This window comes from Bactrocera tryoni, chromosome 5 (assembly GCF_016617805.1).
Source record: "Bactrocera tryoni isolate S06 chromosome 5, CSIRO_BtryS06_freeze2, whole genome shotgun sequence".
In the NCBI taxonomy this organism is placed as follows: Eukaryota; Metazoa; Arthropoda; class Insecta; order Diptera; family Tephritidae; genus Bactrocera; species Bactrocera tryoni.
In genome coordinates this window covers 46,031,250-46,056,690 of record NC_052503.1, presented here as the reverse complement: position 1 = coordinate 46,056,690, position 25,441 = coordinate 46,031,250, and the positions used below count along the sequence as shown (strand labels likewise).

At 36.0% G+C, this 25,441-nt stretch overlaps 1 protein-coding gene across 2 annotated transcripts; it reads right to left on the bottom strand.

Annotated features, from left to right (window-relative positions):
• Positions 1-1,848: 1,848 nt before the first annotated feature.
• On the bottom strand, positions 1,849-3,411 carry LOC120777723. Of its 2 annotated transcripts, none has more exons than XM_040109214.1 (2): positions 2,448-3,411; positions 1,849-2,338 (listed from the first exon to the last, which is right to left on the bottom strand). In XM_040109214.1, the coding sequence occupies exons 1-2, from the start codon at positions 3,232-3,234 to the stop codon at positions 2,280-2,282; spliced, it is 846 nt and encodes a 281-aa protein (XP_039965148.1). In that variant the 5' UTR covers positions 3,235-3,411; the 3' UTR covers positions 1,849-2,279. The 2 variants fall into 2 exon arrangements, with proteins under 2 accessions (XP_039965148.1, XP_039965147.1); XM_040109213.1 differs by having other exon boundaries at positions 1,849-2,343; positions 2,453-3,411.
• Positions 3,412-25,441: the final 22,030 nt, after the last annotated feature.

Genomic DNA, 25,441 nt, shown 5'->3' with positions numbered 1-25,441 from the left:
GAGTCGTATTTTCGGTCGTCATTAAATCCAGAGGCGCATTTTGTAGCAATTATGTTCAGAGACGCATTTTTGTGGCGACACTATTTTACACTACCACGTACCTATACAAAAATGCCGATGTAAGACTTTTGATGAAATACCTATGCATTTACTAAACCAAAAATATGTGGGTTTAGAATGTGCAAATTAAATTTTATTTAAGAATGTAAGCTGTTATGACATTGACATATTACGTGTAGTAAATGCAACATTTACTCTAATAAAAATATATATGGATCAAGGAATGCGGAATCATGTTTTTGGCTTAAAATACTTGCCAAAATGAAAATGATAGCTTTGTATTATTGTGAAATATTTAATATTTGGCAAAATCAATGAAATTCGTCATCTCTGGTGTTATCAAACTAATAAATCATAAATATACTGAAAATGTTTTTTTCGAAAGGATTTTCCTAAATTTTATATTGTACATAGAATTTCGCTTACACAATACCTATGAGTACTCGTATACGTATACGCGTTGAATTAACTACATATATTGCTAACTATTTTGCTTATCGTTGTATAGCTTCTCGAGATGTTTCTGAACAAAATAGTAAATATAACCGAACGGTTAAAACACCAAACGAATAGATTTCGTGACATAAAGTGATATAACCCAGTTGTTGATTAAACTTTTGGCGGGTCCATTCGCTTTAGCATTACATACCAAATAATTTACTCAAAACGGTTAACATAAGGTAAAATTTAGACAGCACACCGCAGTTATAAAACATATATTTGCCATAAAATGCCATTTTCAATAAACCGTTATAGTTCAGGTATTTTGCTTTTTTTCCTATGCAAAGCAACGGCATTGCATCCATTTGTTACTTTTATTGGTTTTTTGTGGAAAAAATCTGCATTATTGCACTTGCCTTTGTATATTAACCACAATTTCTGTTTAAATCGACTTACTTAATTATTATCTTTCCTGAAATGCATGTTTGAAGTACTTTTTACCCTGTATGCGTTTCTTTTAACAGGAAACGTTACAGACCATAATATATTTATATATTTACATATATCGCATGTATACCATGACCAGTTGTTGATTTAGCCTTGTATGTCAGTTATTAGGTATAAGGGGGCTAAAAGAAATTGGTAATCCGATTCAAGCCATTCTCCCCGAATTTCTATAATATGTCTGACAGACTGACCATTATTTTTCATAAAAAGTTCGCAAATATATATTTGAACCACATATCCGGTATCAGGGGACTTGAGTAGTTTAGGTGCGGTTTGGACAACTTTTAATCATAAGGTTGCCTGCTTTAAGTGGCCTATTAGAGCAAAGTTTTAAACCGATACATTGAATGTTGCTTTATTTGCATTCTGGGAAGAGAAAGAATCAGATGCGACTGAAAACTGGATTACATGGAAAGTAGGCGTGGTTGTTGTGGTTCTTTTGTTTTCGCAATGGAACGCATGAATGTGAAGGTTACGTTATATACCAACTTAAGTCGATATCGGTCGAGTAGGTCCTGGGATGTGACTTTTGTAGGCGTGGCGCTACAATTTTTCCATTTTTCCCCTTTACTTCGGAATCGCAGCTGAAGTTTTGCCTATTATATCTTCTTTCTGCTTTGGTGGGCTTCAGCAGCGCTTCAAAAACTTACCTTAGCCAAACCCGAGATCCTTTTTGCATAGAAGGCAAAAAGCATTTTCAGTTGCAGTGAAATGACAGATGATACCAGAAAATTTTTTCACGCTATATTTCCGCATTTTTTACTTTTGCGATGTGAGTTGGAACTTATTTATTTTATTTATCTATTTATTATTTGTAAAATAATAATACAATTATTATTATACATTAAACATAAGGAGCACTAGCTACAGAGGCTTTCAGCTCACGGCTTAATTATAAAAGACTTAAGTAACAGAGATGGAACCTTCCATGTAGGAAATATTTACAAGCAATATGTTTTTATAGACTAAAAATTATATGTTATAAATAAATTTAAAAAGGAAGGATAACTTAAATATATTTTTTTAACTTTGTATGAGATAGGAATTCAGATATTTTAGTGATGTTTACAATAGATGTTATTTTTAATAGATCAAGAGCTTTATTATTCTGAAATATACTGGTCCTTGCTGAGTTGAAGGGCATTCATCCAGTAGATGTGTTATGGTTAAGGACGACGAGTTACAGTATAGGCAGGTTGAAATACGGTTTCCATTTAATAAATGGGAATGCGTTAATGACGTGTGACCAAGACGAAGGCGAACGAAGGCTTTTATATCTTGGCAATGGCCTGTTGGCGGATATGCAGGTTTTTTCCCTTCTTGGTTGCAGATGGCGTAGTGGTGTTGCACATTCTTCCAGGCATTAACTTTTATGGCTTTTTGTTTTGAAACGATTAAATGGATTATGTCGTTTTTTTCGATGTAGTCAAAAACAATCAATGGCTGTTTTGCCGCCAATTTGGCGTTTACATCGACCCATTCATTTCCGGTAATACCGGCATGTCCAGGGATCCACATAATTTTTATTCTTGTGTTCCCAATTAGTATGTTTCTAATTTGCGCAATGAGGTAGGATTTGTTGGATGCATTTAGGAGAGCTGAGATAGTAGACTTGCTATCAGTACATATTAATGTTTTTAAGTTAGAGTTTTGTACTAGGGATAGCGCATTATAGATGGCTGCTGCTTCTGCGGTGTATACTGAGCTGTAATTGGGTAGGTGTCCAGCTTTTAATGTCTTTCCAACGTTATCAACAATAGCAAAAGACGTGTAGAAGTCGGCCTTCGAAGCGTCAGTAAAAATGAGTTTCCAATCTACGTAGTGTTGCACAATGCGCTCTTTGAACAAACTTTGATAAACCCTGGAATTGGTGTTCTTTTTATGATGTTTTTGAAGATGTAGATCGAACGAAGATTCTTTGAGTAGCCATGATGGGGCAAAAGAAATAGACTTTTCCTCCGGTATAGTTGTAATACCTAAATCCTTAGCTAATTTAATGCATTTAGAAATAGTGGAGTTAGTATCGTCGGTCCATTTGGCTTTTACTATATCATATAAAAGCTTATTTTTACATAATAGTAGTTTTTGAATAAGCTTTTGTGAAGTATATATAACTCTTTCCTCGATGGATGGGAGTCCGGCTTCCGTTAATGTGAACTTTATTGGTGATGTTGGGAATGCCCGAATACTTCTTCTAACAGCTGCATGAACCAATCTTTGCACCATGATTTGCTTTATGTTGCTTTTGGCACAATTGCCGTAGATAGGGAGACCATAATCAATCTTAGATAAAATTAAAGCTCTTGTTATATTGATGAGAGAAGAAATGTGAGTTAAACAGTGTTTTGATGATAGATACTTAATTATATTAAGCCTAGAAATCAGTTGCTTACGTAGATTTGTACAGTGATCCTTAAAAGAAACTCTCTTATCGAATATTATACCTAGGAATTTAAGACTAGTAGTATTTACAATATTTACATTATTATAGCTTAGATTGAAGTTATTAAATTTGTGTTTTCTACAGATATGGAATAATTTGCATTTGTTTATAGAAATATTCGCACCTGAACAATTGGACCAATTTGAAATTTCAGTAAGGATTTTTAAGAAGGTATTTTTTACAGTATTTAGATTATTTTGTTTGGAGAAGATCAGCACATCATCAGCATAAATAATATGCGAAATGAGTTTATATTTAGAGATTATCGTACTGATTTCGTTAAATGCGATTATAAATAGTATGAAAGACAATGATGATCCTTCTGGTATTCCGTTGTACATATTGTACGTGTTCGAAAAAGTGTTATTGATTTTAGTCATGAATTTCCGATTGATTAGGAAAGATTTAATAAAGTTAAGTATTTCTTCACCAATTTGCCACTTCTCAAGCTGTCGCAGAATAACATGAGAACCAACTCTGTCGAAAGCTTTTTCGAAATCCAAACTGAGAGTAGATATGTGGTTTCTCTTCGATAAGGAAGTTTAGGCGAAATCATCAAAAAAGAGTAAAGCATCCGTAGTGCCTTGCCCTGCCTTAAATGCCACTTGGTTTTGACTGAGAAGGTTTTTATTTAGATATACGAGATACGTTTTGATATTATTTTTTCTAATAGTTTGGCCATGCAACAGAGGAGTGATATTGGTCTGTAACCTAGAACATCTGTAGACACTACATTGAATTTCGGAATGGCTACTATCACCGCGTTTTGTTAGACACCTTGTGATAAAATATTGTTGTACAATTTAATAATTCTGTTTTTGAGACTAAAAGGACAGTTTTTTAGCATGGGATATGAAATTCTGTCTGCACCGGGCGTCTTGCCTGACATTGAAGATAAGGTAAAATCGAATTCGGCGATGGTTATGTTAGATTCGGTAATGTAAGGGGGTGATTGTACTTTGCTGTACCTTCTACTAAGGAGTTTATTTTTATTTGATACAAATGAGGCGTGGAAATTAGAGTCGCTTAAATAATCGGACCATGCAGGGGCGAAATGATTAGCTATGTCTTTTGAGTCGAAAATTAGGCCATTTGGAGTGTTTATACATTTAATATTAACTTAGGTATATGAGAATGAGAGCATTTTTATGTCCGCCCATAATTTCTTGGGATTTGTTAACGGAGTGATAGCTTCGGTGAGTTTTAGTAAGCAAGCCCTCTTAGCTTCTTTAATATTTTTCCGAAACACTGCATTGGCTTTGTTGTATTTTATTAGATAATCAATAGAGTGAGTTCTTTTGTAAATTAACCATAGTGATTGTTTTTCTTCTCTAAGTTTAGATAACTCCCTAGACCAATAAGGCACATGATTTTTGACGATTTTTTTACCCGTTTGGGGGATAGAGAGGTGAGCAGAAGTTTTGATTATTTTGGTAATCGTAGCTGTTTCTTTATTTATATTATCGGCTATGGGACTTTCAGCAGACAAGTTTTCGCAGAGTTGTTGAAATTTGGACCAATTTGCCTTGTCCAACAGAAATTTTGGCTTCGCCGACCCTTTTCTGGATAAAGGGGTTGATAAGTGAGTTATAATGGGGAAGTGATCGCTGTTGTAAAGATCAGTTAGTGTTTGGCTGTTAAATTTGGGGGCGATAGCAGAAGAACAAATGACGAGGTCTACATTCGTGAACGAATTATGTGTAGAAAAATGCGTAGGTGAGCCGTCGTTTAAAATTGTCAAGTTTTCCCCTAATATCAGGTCTTCTATGATTTTACCTCTTTGGTTAGTACATGTGGAACCCCAAAGGGGACTCCAGGCATTGAAGTCGCCAAGTATAAGTACGGGTGTTTGGATAGTTCCGATTATATCGCGCAGTTCTTTTATATTAAAATTTTGGTGTGGTGGAATGTAAATTGTTAGGATGGTTAATTTAAATCCAATAAATATTTCTACTGCTATTGTAGAAATATTAAAACATGTAGGGAGAAGTTTGTGTGGGAGATCTTTTTTTATTAAAGTAGCAACACCTTGTTTGTTAGTATGATTTTGTGTTAAGTTGGAGAAATAGGCAGCGTATTGTTTAGGTACAGCAGCTGCGGAATTAAATGAAAGGTGTGTTTCTTGTAGTGATATAACACTTGGTAATTGTTCTTTTATGAGTAATTCTAGGTCAGTGTAATTGTTGTAGAATCCGTTCATATTCCATTGGAGAAATTTGAACATTTTTTAGAAATGAGAGAATTGAGAAAGAAGTGGGGAATAAATATGATAGTTATTGTTTTTCATGGTCAGATGGGGTAATTATATGAGGTGAGATATATTCTGAATAAATAGTTGGAGTGTGATCGATATTGTCTGTAGAGAGAGAGAGAGTTTGGATGTTAGGAGACTGTGTTGAGAATATTTTAGGAATGAGTGGTATGTCAATTTTGGTTGGGTTTGTTTTTGTTTGGGTGAGCGTTAGGTTAGGAAGGTTTGTTGTTTCTTTTGTAGTTACATTTGGTGAGTTTAGATGGTTATCAATTATGAGTTTGTTTTTGTTTTCTTTCGTGGTTTGCTTTTGTTGAGGAAGAGCATAAGCTGTTGGGGATTTTAGTACAGTGTCTGTGGAAAGTGGTAGGGAGGGAGATGATGGGCGTTGGGAAGTCACGTTTGTTGTTTGCTTGTTTGTATTTCCTTTTGTAACAGAAGCGAAAGAAGTGTTTGCGGGGGTCGGAGGTAATTGTTGTTTGTAAAGCCTTAGTGCTTCTCGCATTGAGCATTTGTTTTCTGTTTTTATTTTTAGAATATTTTTGGATTGTAGGTATTTAGGACAAGAGCGGGAAGAGGAGGGATGATCGCCTGAACAATTTGCACAAAAGGTGCGGTTGCAAGGCGAGGGGAGATGGGGAGGGAAATTGCACATATCGCAGGCAGGATTGTTGTTGCAACGTTTCGTTGTGTGGCCTAGAAGTTGGCAACTTTTACACCTCATGGGGTTAGGGAAATATGCTCTAATACGCATTGTGCGCCATGAGACTTCGATTTTTTCTGGAAGTTTGTAGAGGTCAAATGAAAGAAGTACCACTCCACTAGGTCTTTGTTTGCCTTCTATATTTTTAGTGAATTTATAGGCGGAAATAACTCCCTGATCTTTTAAATTGTCAACAATTTCTTCTTCTGCAATTTCGTTTAGAAATGGGGCGTAAATTGTGCCTTTAGAGCAATTTAAATTGTCATGTAATTTAACTTTAATGTCACAAATTCCACTTAATTTCTTTGTTGTTAGAAATTTTTCGGCGATCTTCCGATTTTTAACAAGTAAGAGTAGATTTCCATCACGTAATTCGGTGATAGATAAAATTTCCTTACTTATTGATTCTAAGCTTTTATGCACAGCGAAACAGGAGTATTTGGAGAGTGTTTTGTTCGAATCTGCTGCAGATATTAGAACAAATTTTGGGCAATCTTTTTTAATTTGAGGTAGTTCTGGAAAATTTTCAAGTGGTTTATATGTAAGTTTTTTCCTTTTGGGGTTGGGGCTAGAGGCAAGCAAAGCAAACCTATTTTCCCCGAGGTTAGGGGGCCCTGGGGCCATAATGAATCAATTATTCACTAATATGCACTGTTTTTACGCGAGTAACCGTACGATCAAAGTAAAACGAAAACACGTGCACTTATATGCAAAAAGAAATTTGCGAATAAAGCGTAAAGCACAAAAGAAAAACCGCGATTAGAAAACACGTCCGCTCAATGAGAGAGATAGTCGAAGACTGTGGAACTTATTGCAGTCAATTAGAATTAGAATGCGAATTAGACATGGACATCATTGACGAGTTTACGCCACTGTGAGATACTGCACTGTAAAAAGTTATTCCGAAAATTTAAAGAATGAGTGTACAGAAATAATTGTAATAAAATTTGTCTCAGTACTCTTTTCATATTATATTTCAAATAAGTGGATCAAACTCTAATCTACAAGAATAGACAAGTATAAGTTCTTAACATTTTTGAATCTTCAAGAATTTTTTTATTTAAAACTAATTTGGTCTGTCCTTAGTTAAATAATTATATCAACTTTTTCTATAAAGTGATTTTAATAAATTACTTTTCAATTATTCACTGATTATCTGGATAAGTGGTTTTTAATTAAGAACAAAATTCTGTGCTTGTTATTCCCTTTCGGAGTCAACTGTTGAAACGGAACGCTGATACGATTATAGTCGGGTGATTTTTTAAGAGCTTGATAACTTTTTAAAAAAAAAAAACGCATAAAATTTGCAAAATCTCATCGGTTCTTTATTTGAAACGTTCGGAGATTGGTTCATGACATTTACTTTTTGAAGATAATTTCATTTAAATGTTGACCGCGGCTGCGTCTTAGGTGGTCCATTCGGAAAGTCCAATTTTGGGCAACTTTTTCGAGCATTTCGGCCGGAATATTTTATCGACAAATTTTGTTCAGCGATGAGGCTCATTTCTGGTTGAATGGCTACGTAAATAAGCAAAATTGCCGCATTTGGGGTGAAGAGCAACCAGAAGCCGTTCAAGAACTGCCCATGCATCCCGAAAAATGCACTGTTTGGTGTGGTTTGTACGCTGGTGGAATCATTGGACCGTATTTTTTCAAAGATGCTGTTGGACGCAACGTTACGGTGAATGGCGATCGCTATCGTTCGATGCTAACAAACTTTTGTTGCCAAAAATGGAAGAACTGAACTTGGTTGACATGTGGTTTCAACAAGATGGCGCTACATGCCACACAGCTCGCGATTCTATGGCCATTTTGAGGGAAAACTTCGGAGAACAATTCATCTCAAGAAATGGACCCGTAAGTTGGCCACCAAGATCATGCGATTTAACGCCTTTAGACTATTTTTTGTGGGGCTACGTCAAGTCTAAAGTCTACAGAAATAAGCCAGCAACTATTCCAGCTTTGGAAGACAACATTTCCGAAGAAATTCGGGCTATTCTGGCCGAAATGCTCGAAAAAGTTGCCCAAAATTGGACTTTCCGAATGGACCACCTAAGACGCAGCCGCGGTCAACATTTAAATGAAATTATCTTCAAAAAGTAAATGTCATGAACCAATCTAACGTTTCAAATAAAGAACCGATGAGATTTTGCAAATTTTATGCGTTTTTTTAAAAAAAGTTATCAAGCTCTTAAAAATTGTAAGCCGATACCAGGTTTTCGCATAACTTTCGCCTACATATGTTAAGTGAAACATTATCACTTACAATATTATGGGGTTTAAATAACAAAATTAAAAAAATGTTGTTCCATAAGTTTTGTTGTTCGATAAGAGAGGGCATTGCTACTAGCTCAAAATTTGATTTTGTTTTGTTGGTACACTCTTCATATGAACGTATGTGAAGTTTCATTTTAATTTATCAATTTATTCTTTGTTTACAAGCCATTTAGTTTCGCCGTGTCACAGAATTTTTTTACAATGAAAAAAATTTAGTATCGTGCAGTGATAAAATTCTTCTTTTTTTTGAAGGTGTAGCACTAGAAGAAATTCAAAAACGAATGTTAAAAGTGTATAATGATTTTTCACCTACAACTAGAACAGTAGAAAGATGGGTTGCTGAATTTAAACGTGGTCGTACAAGCCTTGAAGACGATCCACGTGAAGGACGTCAAAAAGCGCATCAACACCAGAAATCATAACCAAAATGCAAGATATGGTTTTGGAAGATCGTCGATTGACTAAGAGAAATTTAGTAGAGGCTCCACATATCTCATTAGGCAGTGTGGGCCATATTTTAAGTGAAGTTTTGGGTTTAAGAAAGCTGTGTGCCCATGTTTGCTGCATTCGCTAACAATGTAACTCACATTCGAATGCGACTTCCCCAGAAGAATTTGGAGCGTTTTAAAACGGATGAAGTGGATTTTGTGCTTCGATTCACTATGGATGAGACTTAGGTCTATCACCATGATTCTGAATCAAAACAAGAGGCTATAAAGTGGTGTGAACCTGGTTGTTCGGCTTTGAAACGAGTTCGTGTCCGGAAATCGTCCAAGAGGGTTATGGCATCAGTTTTCTGGGATGCGAGAGGAATTTTGTTTGTGGAATACTTGCAAACTGGCAAAATAATTAATTCTGAAAATCATTGCAACCCTTTGGATCAGTTGAAGGAAAAAAGAGCCGTGTTGCAGAACAAAGAAATCCTTTTTTATCATGACAATGCACCGTGTCACAAGAGCATTTTGACAATGGCTAAAATCCATGAATTAAAGTTCGACTTGTTAAAGCATCGACTGTGTTCACCAGATTTGGCCCCCAGCGATTTTTATTTGTTTCCAGAACACAAAAAATGTGTACGTGGCGAGCGCTTTTCATCAAATGAATGTAATTTGCAGACATTCCTGATCCTCACTTCAGGGTTAGGATCCGCAGATTGCAGGATCGTTGGAGCAAGTATATTAATGTTCAGGGAGATTATACAGAATAATAAAGTGTATTTTCAATCATAAAATGGTGTTTTTCTTATCAAGCAACAACACTGATTGAAAAACCTGGTATCAGAGTCCGAAGTGCGATGTAATTCAATCAAATTAAGTCAAACTATTCCGTTGCAATAAATTAACAGACCATTTGAAATCTTTCACTTGCTTTAAAGTCTTTTGAATTGCGAGAGTATCTTATATATTGCTGAGCAACAAATAAAAACTTTAAACTTCAGCTTAAGCTACCACCTCACCTTTTTAAGAAAAACCCATAAACTACAAATTTAAGAAGAAATGTTTATTGTCATTCGAAATAATATCCTGTGGCATTTATATTTTGAAGGTCTAATTCACAAATGCTGTGTGAGAGCTTGTCTGGTGTTAGCAGCCTTGCTACTAAGAGATATGTATGTGTAGTTAACTTGACAGCCATCCAAGTTATTAGTTTATGGATTCATGCTCACATTGGTGGAAGGTAGTGAGAAATATGATGGCGTATAGTAATAGAATCTAAAAGCTTTTGCCAACATTTATAATCTTCTCTTATATCTACGAACACACATAAATAGTTTACGAGAATACGGTAACGTCCACAGTAAATTGAGCGTAACTTCAGTGTGGAAAAAGCGCTTGCATCCCAAGGATGCAACAGCAGAAGTACATTAATTTCAATAAGTCTAACCCTCGCCTCTGTATATAGAAGAGAGTATTTGAGCAGTAAATTGTACGAAGCCACAAATATGTTTGCAAAAAGGCACTGAATTTTCGTTCCGCTTTGCACTATGAAAATTAAATTTTCTTTTCGGTATTTTTTGAAATTTTCCATTATAGTGTTTATACAAATTATGATAAACTGATATGAAAACCGCCTGGGCTTGTACACAAATTTCAATGAATATTTTTTTTTTTCAGACCTTCTGGTGTCTTTTGGTAACTCCGGATATTTAAAAAATATAAAAAAAAAAATCCTTTAATATTTTGTTGGTTTGTAGAGTAAACGATAATAGCATCATTGTTAAAACGTGTCCCGTGAATAAACATCTTCTTCAATATATTGGATTGATTGCACTCTATATTCGAACAATTAATTAAAAGCAGGTATTAAAATATCAGAAAAAATAGATTTTGAATAACAGATCATGAATAATATGTTTAGAACTTTGCAGCAAGAAGGTAAGGTAATACTAATTGCAATGCATTTTACAATATTTGCTTTATTCCGCTAAAAGATTGCAGACATTGTTCCCTGAAAACTTATGAAAAGGTGTTTCTATTGATACTCGTATCAAAAAAAAATTGCGCAATAAAATTTTAAGATTTTTTACAAAAGAACTTTTTATAGCATAACCTTGCCCTGGACTTGGTATCTGAAAATTGAAATCAGAGTACAAATATGACCACTCCAAGGTTCGAAGCTTCCAAAGCCCGTTAGGCTATTTCCTGTGAGGCTACGTCCATGCCAATAGCCAACGACGATTGATGAAAGTAAAATTGCAGCAGTATCAGCCGATTTATGCTTGAAAACTGTCGACAATTGGGTTGAACGTCTGCACTTCTGCAAGCCTGCCCGTGGTGGCCATGCACAAGTAATCGAGTTCCATACATAATGGCATCGAATATACTTTCACAGGAATAGAGAATTTCATTGATATACCAAACCGTTTTTGTTTTATTTATTTTTATTGAAAAACCCGCTATTAATGAAACTTGGTAAACAGAGAGTCAATCATGGAGAGTGGCATCTGTGGTTAGAAATTTTTAAAAGTGGGTATGACCTCTTTTTTATATTAACAAAACCTTATATAAGAAAGACTTTTAAGTGCTTCCTAATTGATGAAATCGGATATCTCACACCCTATTTAACAGCTTTCTTAAGAACTAATTAAATATGAATTAATTCATTCTAAACCACAACCATCCTTCAGTTCATTTTCCCTCATATAAACAGTATTTTCAATTTCGTTACTCTGAATGATGATTTGTACCATATACTTTTTCAATAGCCAGACTAAAATTATATTAGGCAATAATATATTAGATGCTATTATCGGTAATAGATTTATGTATAAAAGGTTAGGTTGCATTCGAATATAGCCTTTTCATATTCAAAAATTCAATAAATAGACAAAAGTCATATCGAGCAATTGAGTTTCTTTGGATGATAACGGTAAACTATAGTATTTGCTTCAGTTGTTGCAAATATTATTATGATCACATTTTAAGTTATCAACAAGTTTACCATTGCAACGATTCATGTTCATCAAATTTCACATTACATATATAATGTGTAGAAATTAGCTCACTATATTTAATAAAAGCAATGAGGCAGTTGACGCAGAATTTTCAAATAAACAAAATTGTCAGATGCAATACACAATAGATTAAATATGCGCAAATGTCAACAATATTATCAAATTTAATTGGTAAAAGCACAAATTAAGAACTAGTTCATTGAAGTGTATTCTAAAGTACTTAGTTTAAAAATATTACATATATTTTCTACACTATCAAATTGTCTACAATTTGCATTTTAAAATTGACTGATTTCTGCATTAAAAGAAAAAATTAAACGAAAGTTTATTTTCTAGCAAATTTGTGCCCTCAGTATGTGTTGAAATGCAACCCTTTAGCAACGCATATTTTGAGTAACCCTGATTTTAAGCCTTTGTAAGAAACCCAAACCAGAACATTCTTCTCTCTTGGCATTTTAACTTTGAATAAACTACATATTTTGTCTTTGAGCTGAACATTCCATAGCGTTTTTCTTGAATTCGTACAGTGCAAAGTAAGATATCCAACAGGTTATGGCCCAGGTGCAAATTCCTGGAAACCTAGTAAATCGCGTTAAGTAATTAATAAAAGATATGAGTTCGTCGCTTTTAACATAGAAAAAGTGGATGAGTCCAATTATGACTCGGCGGAACTTGCAGCTACAAAGCGTGCTTGTAACCACCAAGGTAGTGGCCTGTTACGTAGCGGAGAATTCGCCCGCTCCAAAGAAGGTGCCGATGAAAAAGCTGTGTTGCTGTGGAAGGCAAAAAGATGATAAGGCAAAAGCAACAATAATCCTCAGCATTACGCCCTATGCAGATAAGCCCACATTAAAAACTGCAAATCGGCGAATGAGGCGTGGGAAATGTCTACAAGAAGTGCATGGGCGAATGGGCCTGTGAGGAAAGGTAGTCCTCGTTCAAGCAGTTACTTGAATTCGAATGAATGAGCGGTGAGTGTGTCCAGCAATACGCTCTGCAAGTTCACGGCAGTCGTAGAGAAGCTTTGCTGAGGTGGAGTGCGTAAGGTCTCCAGGATGATTTTATTCGTGTGTGTATGCTTCCCGCAAGTCTGCCGAAATCATTTGAGAGTTTGCGATTTGCTTTGGAGTCTCGCGATGAACTACCAAATCCTCACTGCTGCTAAAATTAAGTTAATAGAAGAAGGCGAGCGACGTAAAACATATGCCAGTCTGAGCGATACCGAGAGAGTAGCGATGCAAGCTTTCGTAGCACACGCAAAGCCCTACAAACGCAAGAAAAAAATATTTTGAACATGCAAAATCGAACGTGACAGCGCAGGTGTACCGCAAGCAAACGCAATGACAATAACAAAAATCAAATTTAAAATGTTATAGTTGTGGCAAAAGGTCATTTCGCCGCACAATGTAAAGGGAAAAGATCAGAGAAAATCTTCGCATCAAAATCGTAACAAGAAACGGACTGTTTGCCGCTGTTATAGCAGAATTTTTACACAACGATGTTTGGTGCGTTGACGAAAGCGGCGCTTCTTCACGCAATATGTTGCAACCGCAACATGTTTGATGAAGTTCGAGCCGTGCGCGAAGAATCACCTGCGTTAGCAGCGGAACACACAAAATATTAGCAAAAGGCAAAGGTGTTGTTCGATTGGAGAACAAACGAGTTTGATGTGACTCTCGTAGATGTTTTGTTCGTGCCGGCTTTTACAGTGCAACTTTCTTTGCGTCAGCTGCAGAGCAGTTAACAGTGGCTACACTGTCAGAATCTAAGGAAACACGGCGAAGTTCTTTGACAAGCACGGAGGAATAATATTATGTGCACAAAAGGTCAGAGATTTATATTTACTTGTAATAAATAAAAATAAATTGTTCTTTTGCCAAGAAAATTGCTGACGAGCAGTGATGAAGTGGCATACAGATTTCGTGCGCATCTGAATTTCGCAAGTTTACGGCAGCTTAGTAATAAGCAGATGGTGTTTGGACTTCCGATAAACATACCGACTGATGTCAGCTGCGCTTTGTGCATGTCGAGTAAAATGCACTCAGCGGCCATATAGTGAAAGCTCACAAAAATTATGCAGCCGATGTAGCTGGGGGTGGTGCATACTGATGTTTGCGGTCCGGTAAATGCTGTGCAAATCGATCGGTGGAGCCCGATACTTCTTAACCTTCATGGATGATAAAAACGCGCCATATATTCGTGTATTTTTACGGCACAAAAGCGAGGTGTTCAGAAAAATCTGCAAGAATTTAAAGCAATGCCAGAGCGTCAAACTGGGGAGAAATTAAAGATATCAGCAGCGATAATGGGACACAGAGTTTGTCCAACAATATTTTTGATGAATATTTAAAAGCGAATGGCATTTTACGGCAACCTTACGGTCCCGTATACGCCACAGCAAAATGGTGCTGCTGAGAAGTTAAATCGCACACTACGCAGGAAATGGCAAGGTGTATGTTGCTGGGTGCGGCGGTTCGGAACAGTCGTTATGGGGTGAAGCGGTACACGTCCGCGTATTTGCGGAATCGTTCTCCAGCAAAGCGTTAGATAGTGTAACGCCTTATGAAAGCGCAGCATGGGCTTATGGCCAACGGTGGCGCATTTAAAGAGCGTTTGGATCATTTGCGAGTGGCACTTGATAAACGGCATGCAGACAAATTCAAACCAAAGGGTAAAAGAATGGCGTTATGGTAGGATATCTCTGACACTTCAAAGGCGTATAGGTGTGCCGATAAAGAAAGCAAAGCGTTTAATTGTTAGTAGGGGATGTATGCTTCACTCGAGCAAACGCAACACAAGCTAACAGCATGAGGCAATTTTAGACGTATTGAATCCGATACATTTCCGACGATGAGAGCAGATGGTTCAGGCTGCTGTCATTCCGGGTTGGTGAGGGCAAACGATGGCGCGAACGAAGATGAAGTTGTCGATGATGGTGGCATGCAGCCAGAGAAAGTGATGACGATTTCGAGTCTGCTGAAGATGAACCAACCCACTTAGACGTGGGCCAGGTAGACCCAAATTGAATTCGTACTGGTGAATGCGGTAGACCGAAAGAAAAACAGTGGCACATTTACTTAAGTTTCTGATGACGTATGACGATATTAAAGTACCCGATACAGTAGGTGAGGGTGGCAGTTATCAAGTGAACTTTCTGGCGGTGGCACAATGCAAATGAAAGTTGAATACGAATCGTTGGTGAAGAACAAGACTTGGGAACTTGTGAAGCTACCAAAGGAGAGCAAAAACCAGTGCGTAATAAATGGGTGTTCGCGGTCAGGTAAAGAAATAAGGATGGAAATGTGGACGGTTTAAAGCGAGTGTTGGTTGCGAAAGCGGTGTTCGCAAATTTACGGTGTAAACTATACCGAGACTTTTTCACCCGTCGTACGTTACAATGCCATCCGAATGATTTTTGCGATAGCAGCGGAATACCGTTTGCACTTACATCAAATGGATGTAATCCACCGCTGTTGAATAGCGATTTGTCTGAAGATATTTATATGAATCAGCCGAAAATGTTTGCGGATAAGCGTTATCCTGGATCATTGCTTAAAAGTTAAAGAAAGCTTTATATGGCCTTAAGCAATCCGGTCGCCAATGGAATAAGAAATTAGGTCGTATTGAAAGCTAGATGGGATTCAAACAGTGTGAGTGTGAACCGTGCGTATATGTTATGCACAGGGGCAAGCAGTTGAATGTATATATGCCGTTTATGTTGATGACTCACTGATTTGCCGCGCCTCGGATTACAGTCACTTAAAACTTATAAAGAATAATATGATATCAAATAAAGTTGAAGTTGTGGACAAAGAAGGGTCGGGTCCAGCACTTTTTAAGCCATGGAGGTTGAGAGAGAGATGGTGAAACTGGAGCTACATTAGCCATTGAAGGGACATATTAAAAGGTTATTGCGCCAGTACCAAATGGAAAATTGTCGACCGATCGCCATCCCTTTAGATCCAGGACACCAAGTTGTGTGTAATGACCAAAATTGTAAAAAGCAGATCGAGGTGTCACACCACTCATTGGGTCACTTTATGTATCTCAGGTGTGTGCACGCGACCTGATATCTTGCACTCGGTTTGTAAGCTTTCAGCGCACAGCGTAACAATGATCCACATGTAGAACACTCATCAGCAGCAAAGCGCATTTTAAAGGTTTATGCACCACACAAGATATGCAGCTGAGGTATAACAAAACCGGTAAACCAATTGAGTGTTTGTGTGATTCCGGCTGGGGTGGCGACACGGGTGATCGGAAATCGTATACTGCGTACGCAGTTATGTTAGCCGGAGGAGCGTTTACATACGAATGTAAAAAGCGAGACTGACGGTGCAGCACTTAGCCTACTGGTGAAGCCGAAATACATGGCGCTAGCGTAATGCGCTGTTAAAGAAAGCCGTTTGCTCGAAGCGGCTATTTATGACCGGAAATGGAACTCGAATGCCCGGATGCGATGTGATAGTGAACGGAGATAAATTAAGCGCGATGAATTTATCAAGAACCCCGTATACCACGCTCGAAGCAAAATGCCATTACTGATATTAAATACCGGCTTTATAAAATATCTACCGAGTGGCGAATCAACTTAATTATTGCAGCACTAGTAATATGGGATTGCAGACATATTTACTAAGAACCTAGCCAGACCTAACTTCATGAAAAATTTACTAAATGTTGAACTTGAGTTAAATATATTTACTTGTAATGCCCAACATGTTCGTTGAGGTGGTGTTGAAATGCAACCCTTTAGCAACTTTACATTTCAACTTGATTTTAGTTTTGTAAGAAAACCCAAAACCAGAACATTCTTTCTCTTGCATTTTAACTTTGAATAAACTAAGATATTTTTGTCTCTTTTTGAGTTGAACATTCCATGCTGTTTTTCTTGAATTCGTACAGTGCAAAAAGTAAGATATCCAACAGTATGTCAAGCGCACTGGTGAAATAAAATTTCAAATAAAACAAATAAGGACTTAAACTTGGGCAATTTGATCAAAAGGCTTTAAAGTGTTGCATTGTACGAAGAAACCGAATGGATCATAATCAAATTTTGTATCTTATTAACTTTACTATAGTCTCTTACCTACGCTTAATTTCATTACTAAATTTTCCATGTTCGAAAAATTAATATCAGGAACAACTAAAATAACCCAAATGAGTAGCTTTCTTAAAAAATATTTTACATAAGGTAAGAAAAAATGAGAAAACTTTCTTGTATATACATATATACTTTTGCAACCAGTTGCTACAGAGTATTATAATTTTGTTCACTTAATGGTTGTGCCTGTCACATAAAACTAATCGAGATAGATATTGAGTTATATATGTAAATGATTAGGATGAAGAGAAAATTTGAAATTGGGTTGACTGTTTGGCTGTCCGTCCGTCCTTCTGACCGTGCAAGCTGTAACTTGAGTAAAAATTGAGATATCACTCTTTATTGAGTACAAATCTTATAAGAATTTCCACCGACAGTGTGAAAACGGATTAAATCGGGAGGATAACCCCGCTCACCCCACATATAGCGGTACTGTTAAAAACTACTAAAAGGGCGATAAATTAATAACTAAATACGCCAAAGACATTAAATATTACCATCTTGATGGTACGAGAAAGCTTGGTGGGAGCCGGTGTGAAAATTGGACGATGAGCATGGCACTGCCTACTGTTTGGTAATATCCCATATCAAATTGTTAAAATAAACGAAATCGGACCACAATTACGTCTACTTCCCACGTAGCACAATTTTAAGTTTCACTTGATTCGTATGTAGTTACGCTTTTCGTAAATATATGGTGTACATATCCATTAAGGTGTCCGTGATTTACAAACTTGATTGTTTTTGAGCAAACGATCCCTAAGGATTCCAAAAATAAGAATCCAATGTAAACAAGCTCTTTATTTCCATTTAAACCGCGCTCTAAAATTTGCTTTTAAAAATTATACGCAACTAAAATTATAAGTACATCATACTCATATACAATGAGGAATGATATAAATGATGTATACATATGTATAAGATCCTTGTTGTTAGAATAAAATGAGATTTTAAGGGCGTTTGCAAAAACAAACAATCAAATAAGAACCACCCTAATATACATATCTGCTGCATCTTGTCAACAACATGACTGCTACGTTTGTCAAAGTTTGACAATACCAGCAATCCAGAAAGAAAACAGTATAAATGGTACATTTTTATGAGCACAACTATGACGCCCAATAAATCTTTATTGGAAACTCGTTTGTCTATTCAACAAAGCGAAGCAAACAATGCAGCTTGTACAAAATTTGCAAACTTTAATATATGCTTGCAAATAGAGATAGAACCTAGGGAAATCGACAAATAAGTGAAAATGGATAACGACGGTAAATAATGAAAAAAACGAAAAGGAATGAAATTATTAGTTAGTAGCGAAGTTGAGAGAAAAGTGAAATTAAAAGAAGTAGTTTAAATTCAAATCATGTGGAGTTTCCACAGCGAAGCATGCATCGGTAAATATCAAGCAGTGCTACACAATCAAATATGAAAAAAACACAATACGACGAAGTGAAAAATGATTTATAAGTGTCGAATATGGCAAAAAAACTATAGAATTCACCGATTATGCGTTACTGCGGTATCGTAGTGAAGTAGTCGGTAAGTAAGAGGTAGCAGTATGCCATAAGATATGTAAGCCCCTGTATGAAGACTCTCAAGAGAGGGATGTGCGTCACAGACATTAGTTTTTTCCTCTCCCCATACTTTGAGTACAAAAATTTGCAACACTCGGTATTTACTCAGAACACAGATTACTCATACGCCATGGTGCGCTATTATAGCGAAGATGACTGACAGTTTTGTAATTTTACCTGGCACACAGATTTGTTATGGAAGTCTAAAAAATTAAATTTTCGGGTTTGATTAATGGTCAAAACATTCATTAATGTACATTAATGTTGGAAAAGTACCGAAATAAGTAAAATAACGAAAATATAACTATTGAAAACATGCCCTTGAATTCTAACGATTTGTTGGAAGCCATAATGTACATAATTTTCAGTACTAAAAAAATGTTTTTCAGTACTGCAAATCTTATGGGTTTAAACCCTTATGTTAAATCGAGGTTAAAGTAACATTTTTATGTTTTGAAAATCAATAATAAGTAATAGTCGCTTTGCTTTTTTTTTTTAGTTCGCAGACTATGCGCAGACAGACGCAAAGCCAGATGGACACGCAGTCATTCGAAATTTAAATCGTGATCTTAATACATATGCATACATATGACTCGTCATAAATAAACGTTTCTATAGACATTTCAGACCTTTTGCATAACATTCTAATTCATCTGCTTTCCACCTGTGATAATGTATTATTACTGCAGTAATCTTGTTATACTCGCGCAATATTTTGCTCAGAGTATAAGATTTTGTATACTTAACGGAAACCCCAGTAAAAACTTAGACATCTTTATGGAACTTGACACAAGTACACGCAACTATAAAGTTCTACAAATAAGTCCCAATATAAGCTGAACATCCCCAAAACATCGATTTATCGCATTTTGACCGAACATTTCGGGTTACGAAAGGTGTATGCACGGTTTGTTCCGCACAAATTGACTGACGACTAAAAATTGCTTTCATCGCTTGACGCTTGTGACCGCTTATTTGACCAAAAATCACATTTTAACCATTAACCATGCCCTCTATTCACCTGATATGGCACCATGCGGCTTCTTTCTTTTCGGAAAAATGCATTTGCCCATGAAAGGAAAGCGTTATGCAGACTTAGAGGCCATTCAAAAGGCTTACACCGGCATACTGGCGGCCATACCGGCCAACGAGCTGAAACACTCGTTCGACATGCTTTTGGACCGTGCAACAAGCTGTATTAAAGCAGAAGAAGACTATGTTGAATAAAATAAACTAATATTGCCGAAAAAAACCACTTGTCCTGTTTTTTTTTAGGTCCTGTTTACTTTGGAACGCACCTTGTAAGTTTGTGCTACCAGTAAATATTTGCATTAGCCAACTTGTTTCAAATAAATTTTATCATTAGCTCATAACTAAATTTCTGGGAATAAGGGCGTTAGAGAAAGTAAGGATCAATTTCATAAATTCTTATTAAAATATTTTGTATTATTACACTGTGGAAAATTTTTGGGATTATTGTCTGGGGGGTGAGAAATTCCAAGTCAGGGTGATGGTACTAGGTCAGTATAGTAAAACCCTCAAAGGGTTTGGCGTTCGTATGTGTCAGTTTTTTTATGACCTTTTAAATTTTTTCCTTATCTTGATGTTTTTTCGCTTAGTTGTAACATTTTGGCAAAAACGTAGTTTAACGTAACTCGCGAACCACTATTATCTATTTTTCCAATCCAATAGACAGTTGTAGCAGCTTTTACACACTATATTTGTTACCCAATTTTCGTTCACTATAAGATTAGACATACTTAGCCTGAGGCAAGAGGGTTATTATTACAGCAAAATATTTTGTTTAAATCAGTCGTCGTAAAGATACGTTTGCTTTGAGCGCCTTAACCTCACCATGGCTTTTCAATTAAGGCGATCGATATTGACCAATACAAAAGGTTTAAAATTTGTTTCCGGCAGCAGGTAAACTATGCAGAACTTGTTCAGATAACCAGTTTGTGCATACTTAAATCATTGCCACCAGTGAAAACTGCAATAACAGCTCCTTGAGCTCTTATTTTTCAGCGGGATAGCAGCTAAATGGAAAAAGTACAAACACTACTAAATTTATATGCAAGTGCACATATGGTATAAGTTGTTGTCTTCTTTTATACCAAGCTTAAATCCTGGGCATGGTATCGAAGATTTTTTGAAGTTTTGCAACGAGAAACTTATGAACTCCGTATAATCCCACAAACAAGAGCTCTGACCTACCACAAACTAGCTGTGAAAATGAAGGAGAAGGATTTCTGCTTGAGATATTATAGTAAAGTGAGTTACTAACATTTATAAATATATATTTGAAAATAAAAATATATATACCATTTAAATGCTAGTAAAAGTTTTTCATACGTTTATGTTGCATTTTGCCGCCAGAAAAGTCTTGAGAAGAAGTCAGGTGAAGAGGTTAAGACATTTTTCAACTGTAAAAGTTGTACTGGCAGCGTTTTGGAGTAGAGCATTTATATACATACTTATATATTTATTTTCACTTTCTGACTCCGCAAATATTGATATGCACACATATATGTGCATATGCATGTGCGGATTAGGTTACAGAGAGCCAAAAAAAACCGGTGCTTTTTTACGGATCATACTGACAACTTTGCTTAGGAGACCTTGGCCGGTTTCGAGACAGCGATTCTTAGGGCGCAGTTTATCTTTTAGGACTTGTAAAAGTTTTTTCGTTAGATTTCTTATCTAATCTTAGTAGAGCATTAATGCCAATTCTGCACACGTTTAATGAAAATTCAATTAAAAGACTTACAAGTATATAAAAATCGACAAATTTAGGCATATACCCCGTTATATCTCACCACACTGCTTAATTTTAAAACAGAAATTGTGAAGAATGAAGAAAATGCATGCAATAGGAAGGCAAAGAAACAACATTAAAATGGCTCCGGTTTTGGCACATGCTTGTTGCCGAAGCAACAAAACAAACCTTGTGAAAATGCCAGAAAATGCGAGTTTAAATTAGCGCAAACAACTTATGGTGTGCAACTGAAAACAATCTTTGCTGTCCACAGAATATTTAGCTATACATAAAAATACTCGCCATTTCTTCTCACACACTGTGTAAGACTCACAATTTTAGTTAGAAGCGCAGCAAAAACAAACCTTGCGCTGTACAAGTGAACGGGTATACCACGAAAACCCTTTCGGGACATCATCGAATATTTTATCACACAGAATGAAACATGAGCATATTTTTATACTCTCGCAATATGTTGCAATACAACAACAAAAAATAACATATTTGTGTGAATGGTTGATGGTAGCACATAAAACTTATACATGGTAAATAGGTTATGACAAAGTTACCCGGAACTTGTAAATAAAACGCAAAATATTTAATTATTCATGAATATTTATTTTGTCACCTTCAACGTAATCCCCACCAGATGTAACACACTTATGCCAATGATGTTTCCAATCCTCGAAAAAATTTTCATAAACGTTTTTTGGGGCGGCCTTCAGCTCCTTCAGCGAATTTTGTTTTATCTCTTCGGTAGACAGAAAACGAGTTCCATGGAGCGGCAATTTCAGTTTGGGGAAGAAAAAAAAATCACACTAAGCGAAATCTGGTGATTACCGTGGTAAATCATAGCATTCATAGCGTTTTGGCTTTAAATTCGGTCACAATTGTGGATCGATGCGATGTTGCATTATCATTCAAATAAAGTCCATGAAGTATTGTTCCCACAAGCGGCCGGACGCTTTCGGCGGCCTCAATACGGCCAACTAGAACCCCTTCTTGACCGTCTGTTACTGCGGAACAAATTCATGATACACTAAATTTTGAGCACCGAAGAAAAACAGTGAGCATTACCTTGATTTTTCAGCGGCTTTGGGGTGGCTTTTTTTGATTTTGACACGCCCAAAATTCCGATGATTGTTAACTTGTTTGCATGTCCAACTCATAAACCCAAGTCTTATCAGCAGTCATAATGTTCTCCATGAATGTGAGATCGGAGTTCGCACGCATGCCCAAAGTGAGCTGTCACAGTACTCTTTTTGAAAATTTTCAGCTTTATAAGGACAAGTCGAACAAGTACGAGTTTCATACCCAAAATATCCACCAAAATCATGCGAACGGACTCGCGAGAGGTGTCGAGCTCTCTTTCCATCTCTCCAACACTTGCCTCACGATTTTCAAGCTCCATTTCCTTCACTTGCTTAATATTTTCATCAGTTGAAGAGGTCGAAGATCGCCCAGAACGAGGTTTGGCAGCTGTCTGTCACCTGATTTGTATTTTCGTATGCCATTCCATAATAAATTTCTTTACTCCAAAGAAACGTCTGCAAATCGCCATCGGTTTCGTCGACGTCGTCCAGTGAGCACCGAAGACCCGTATGAGTACCGGACTAACAATTGGAGCTGCACCCATATATCTCAGGAGGAGAGAGGATTTTGAGGAATGATCTTGGTGTACGGACCATCAAGCGCATCGCACGTTCGATGAATGGGCCCGGAACCGAATGGAAGGCGAGAGCATGAACTCGGGTCGTGAGCCGTATGCAACCTTAAATGTCATGCAATTTAATGGGACTATTTATTGTGGAATCGTATAAAGTCGCTTTTCTATTGCTGATATACGATTCCAATTGCTGCAACAATCGAAAGTTCGAATTTGTTGGAGCCGAAATCATTTTGACGACATTCTTGACGACAATATCAAACAAAAAGTCTTATATTTCTTCAGGAAAAATACATGTCTATAAAACACATTATTTTTGTATGTATTAAAAAAATCTATGAAAATTGCATTCAGACTTATTTAAAAAGCTGAATAACTGGAGAAGTATTAATGATAGGATTTTGATCTCAAACTTTTTTTATAGCAAATAAAATTTCCCACAAATTTGTCAATTAAATTTTTACTATAGCGCCTGTCATTTACGAGATATATTCAAAAAATGCGAAATTCTTAGAAAAATCGGGTTTAGAGCCCCGTACTACCTCGCCGGTGTGAGTTGCGATGTTGCTGCACTGTGCACTTTTGTAGAGTGAACAATTCTGAGAAATATGCGTCTAAAGTCAAAGATATGCCATATAATACCTCTGATCTGTAGGAATTTAAAGATAAAAACTCACGATTGTAGTGTATTTTATATGGAAAATTTTTACAGGCCTTGGTCCAGTTCTTAATGTTAATATTAAGGGCTAAAATTTTCAGGGAATTTCCAAGGAAATTTCGTGACGGGACTGAAAAAAATTAATAGTTCAAAAAAAAAAACACCCTAAGCATATATGCTATGTACATATACAAACTTACAGCTACTATCTTGGGATTTTGGCCTTTTGGAAGGCAAGCCCTAAAAATATGCCTGCCTTATAACAGTAGTTGCCGCAGCAAAAGCTTAACGGAACTAAGTAGCTTCAGTGAGAGCACCAAATGGTTCGAGCATAACAGTGAAATGGAATAGCCAGGCTATAAGATCCTACGACAGTGCAATAAATGACGCATCCAGCGCTAATTGAGCCCCTGGTGGCATCACTTTTATCTACCTACCTAATTTATTTGATTTTACTTAACTTTAAAAAGCTTGAAAATAGGCAATTATATTCTGTGACACTGAATGATTGACAATACTGCATTCGTAAAAAAATTAATTTGGAGACGTTTCACAAAACGTAAATCATTGAGCTTAAGAGATTATTTGCGCAACGATAACAAGAAAAAAATATATCAGACATATATGTACATCAACTTGCATTTCAATTGAAATTATTCATATTTATGAGAGGAAATTCTAAATTTATATTAATAAAACAACGATTTTGTCAACTCTCTAGAGATGTGAGATTAATAAATGCAAATTATTAAAAAATTTTGATATTACAAAGTTGTAACGCGTGTAAATCATCATAGGTATGTGCTCCTTAAATATTCTTGTATAGGTATATGTGCCTCTAGGTATTGCAAATTTATGTTCAACAAAACACTTGTTATTTATTCAAATTCGAAATTCTGTGAAAGTTTGTAATTCTAATATGCTTGCTTTATTTATTATGAATTCACAATTGCCTCTGGTGAAGCTTGCAAAATTAATTACTGACTAATGGATTGCATATATGGTATATACACAAACAAATTTTTTGCATCTATAAAAAAAAATATTATAAGTTAAACACTTTTTGGTAAAAGTCCATACATACATATAAATAATTTATTACGAAAACTTTCACTATACATAAATAATGCCTACTAATTCCAGGAGTGGTATAGAATCATTTTGTAATAATAATTATAAATATTATATAATTAGCTATAAAATCGTGAAATAATCTCTATTATAAAGTTGAGCGCCTATAAGAACTCACAAGAGACAACGAATTGTGTTTCTGACCTATAGCTTAAGGAAAACACACCTTAAAGAAGTACTAAAAACTTAATGCAATGTAGATAGGCGATTGGCAATTTCCTGATCGTTGAATAAATTTTCAATCCTAAGATTATGTTCTATGAATTTTAACTACTTATCACTGTCAAAGAAATGTTTTTGAATAAATAATTAACTCTTTGAAGCTAGCTAAGTTTTTTATCAGAGTAACCTTTTCGACAATAGTAGGTTTTTGTTTTGCTTTGAAGATACTCAATTTAATGCAAGCGATCTAAAAAA

What these genes read in the sequence shown, in the direction of transcription:
- LOC120777723 (XM_040109214.1), bottom strand. Translation starts at nt 3,234, where the DNA reads ATGGTGCAAAGATTGGTTCATGCAGCTGTTAGAAGAAGTATTCGGGCA. An exon ending in ATTGGCGGCAAAACAGCCAT is followed by an intron (nt 2,339 to 2,447) that starts TGATTGTTTTTG and finishes CCACTACGCCAT; the next exon opens with CTGCAACCAAGAAGGGAAAA.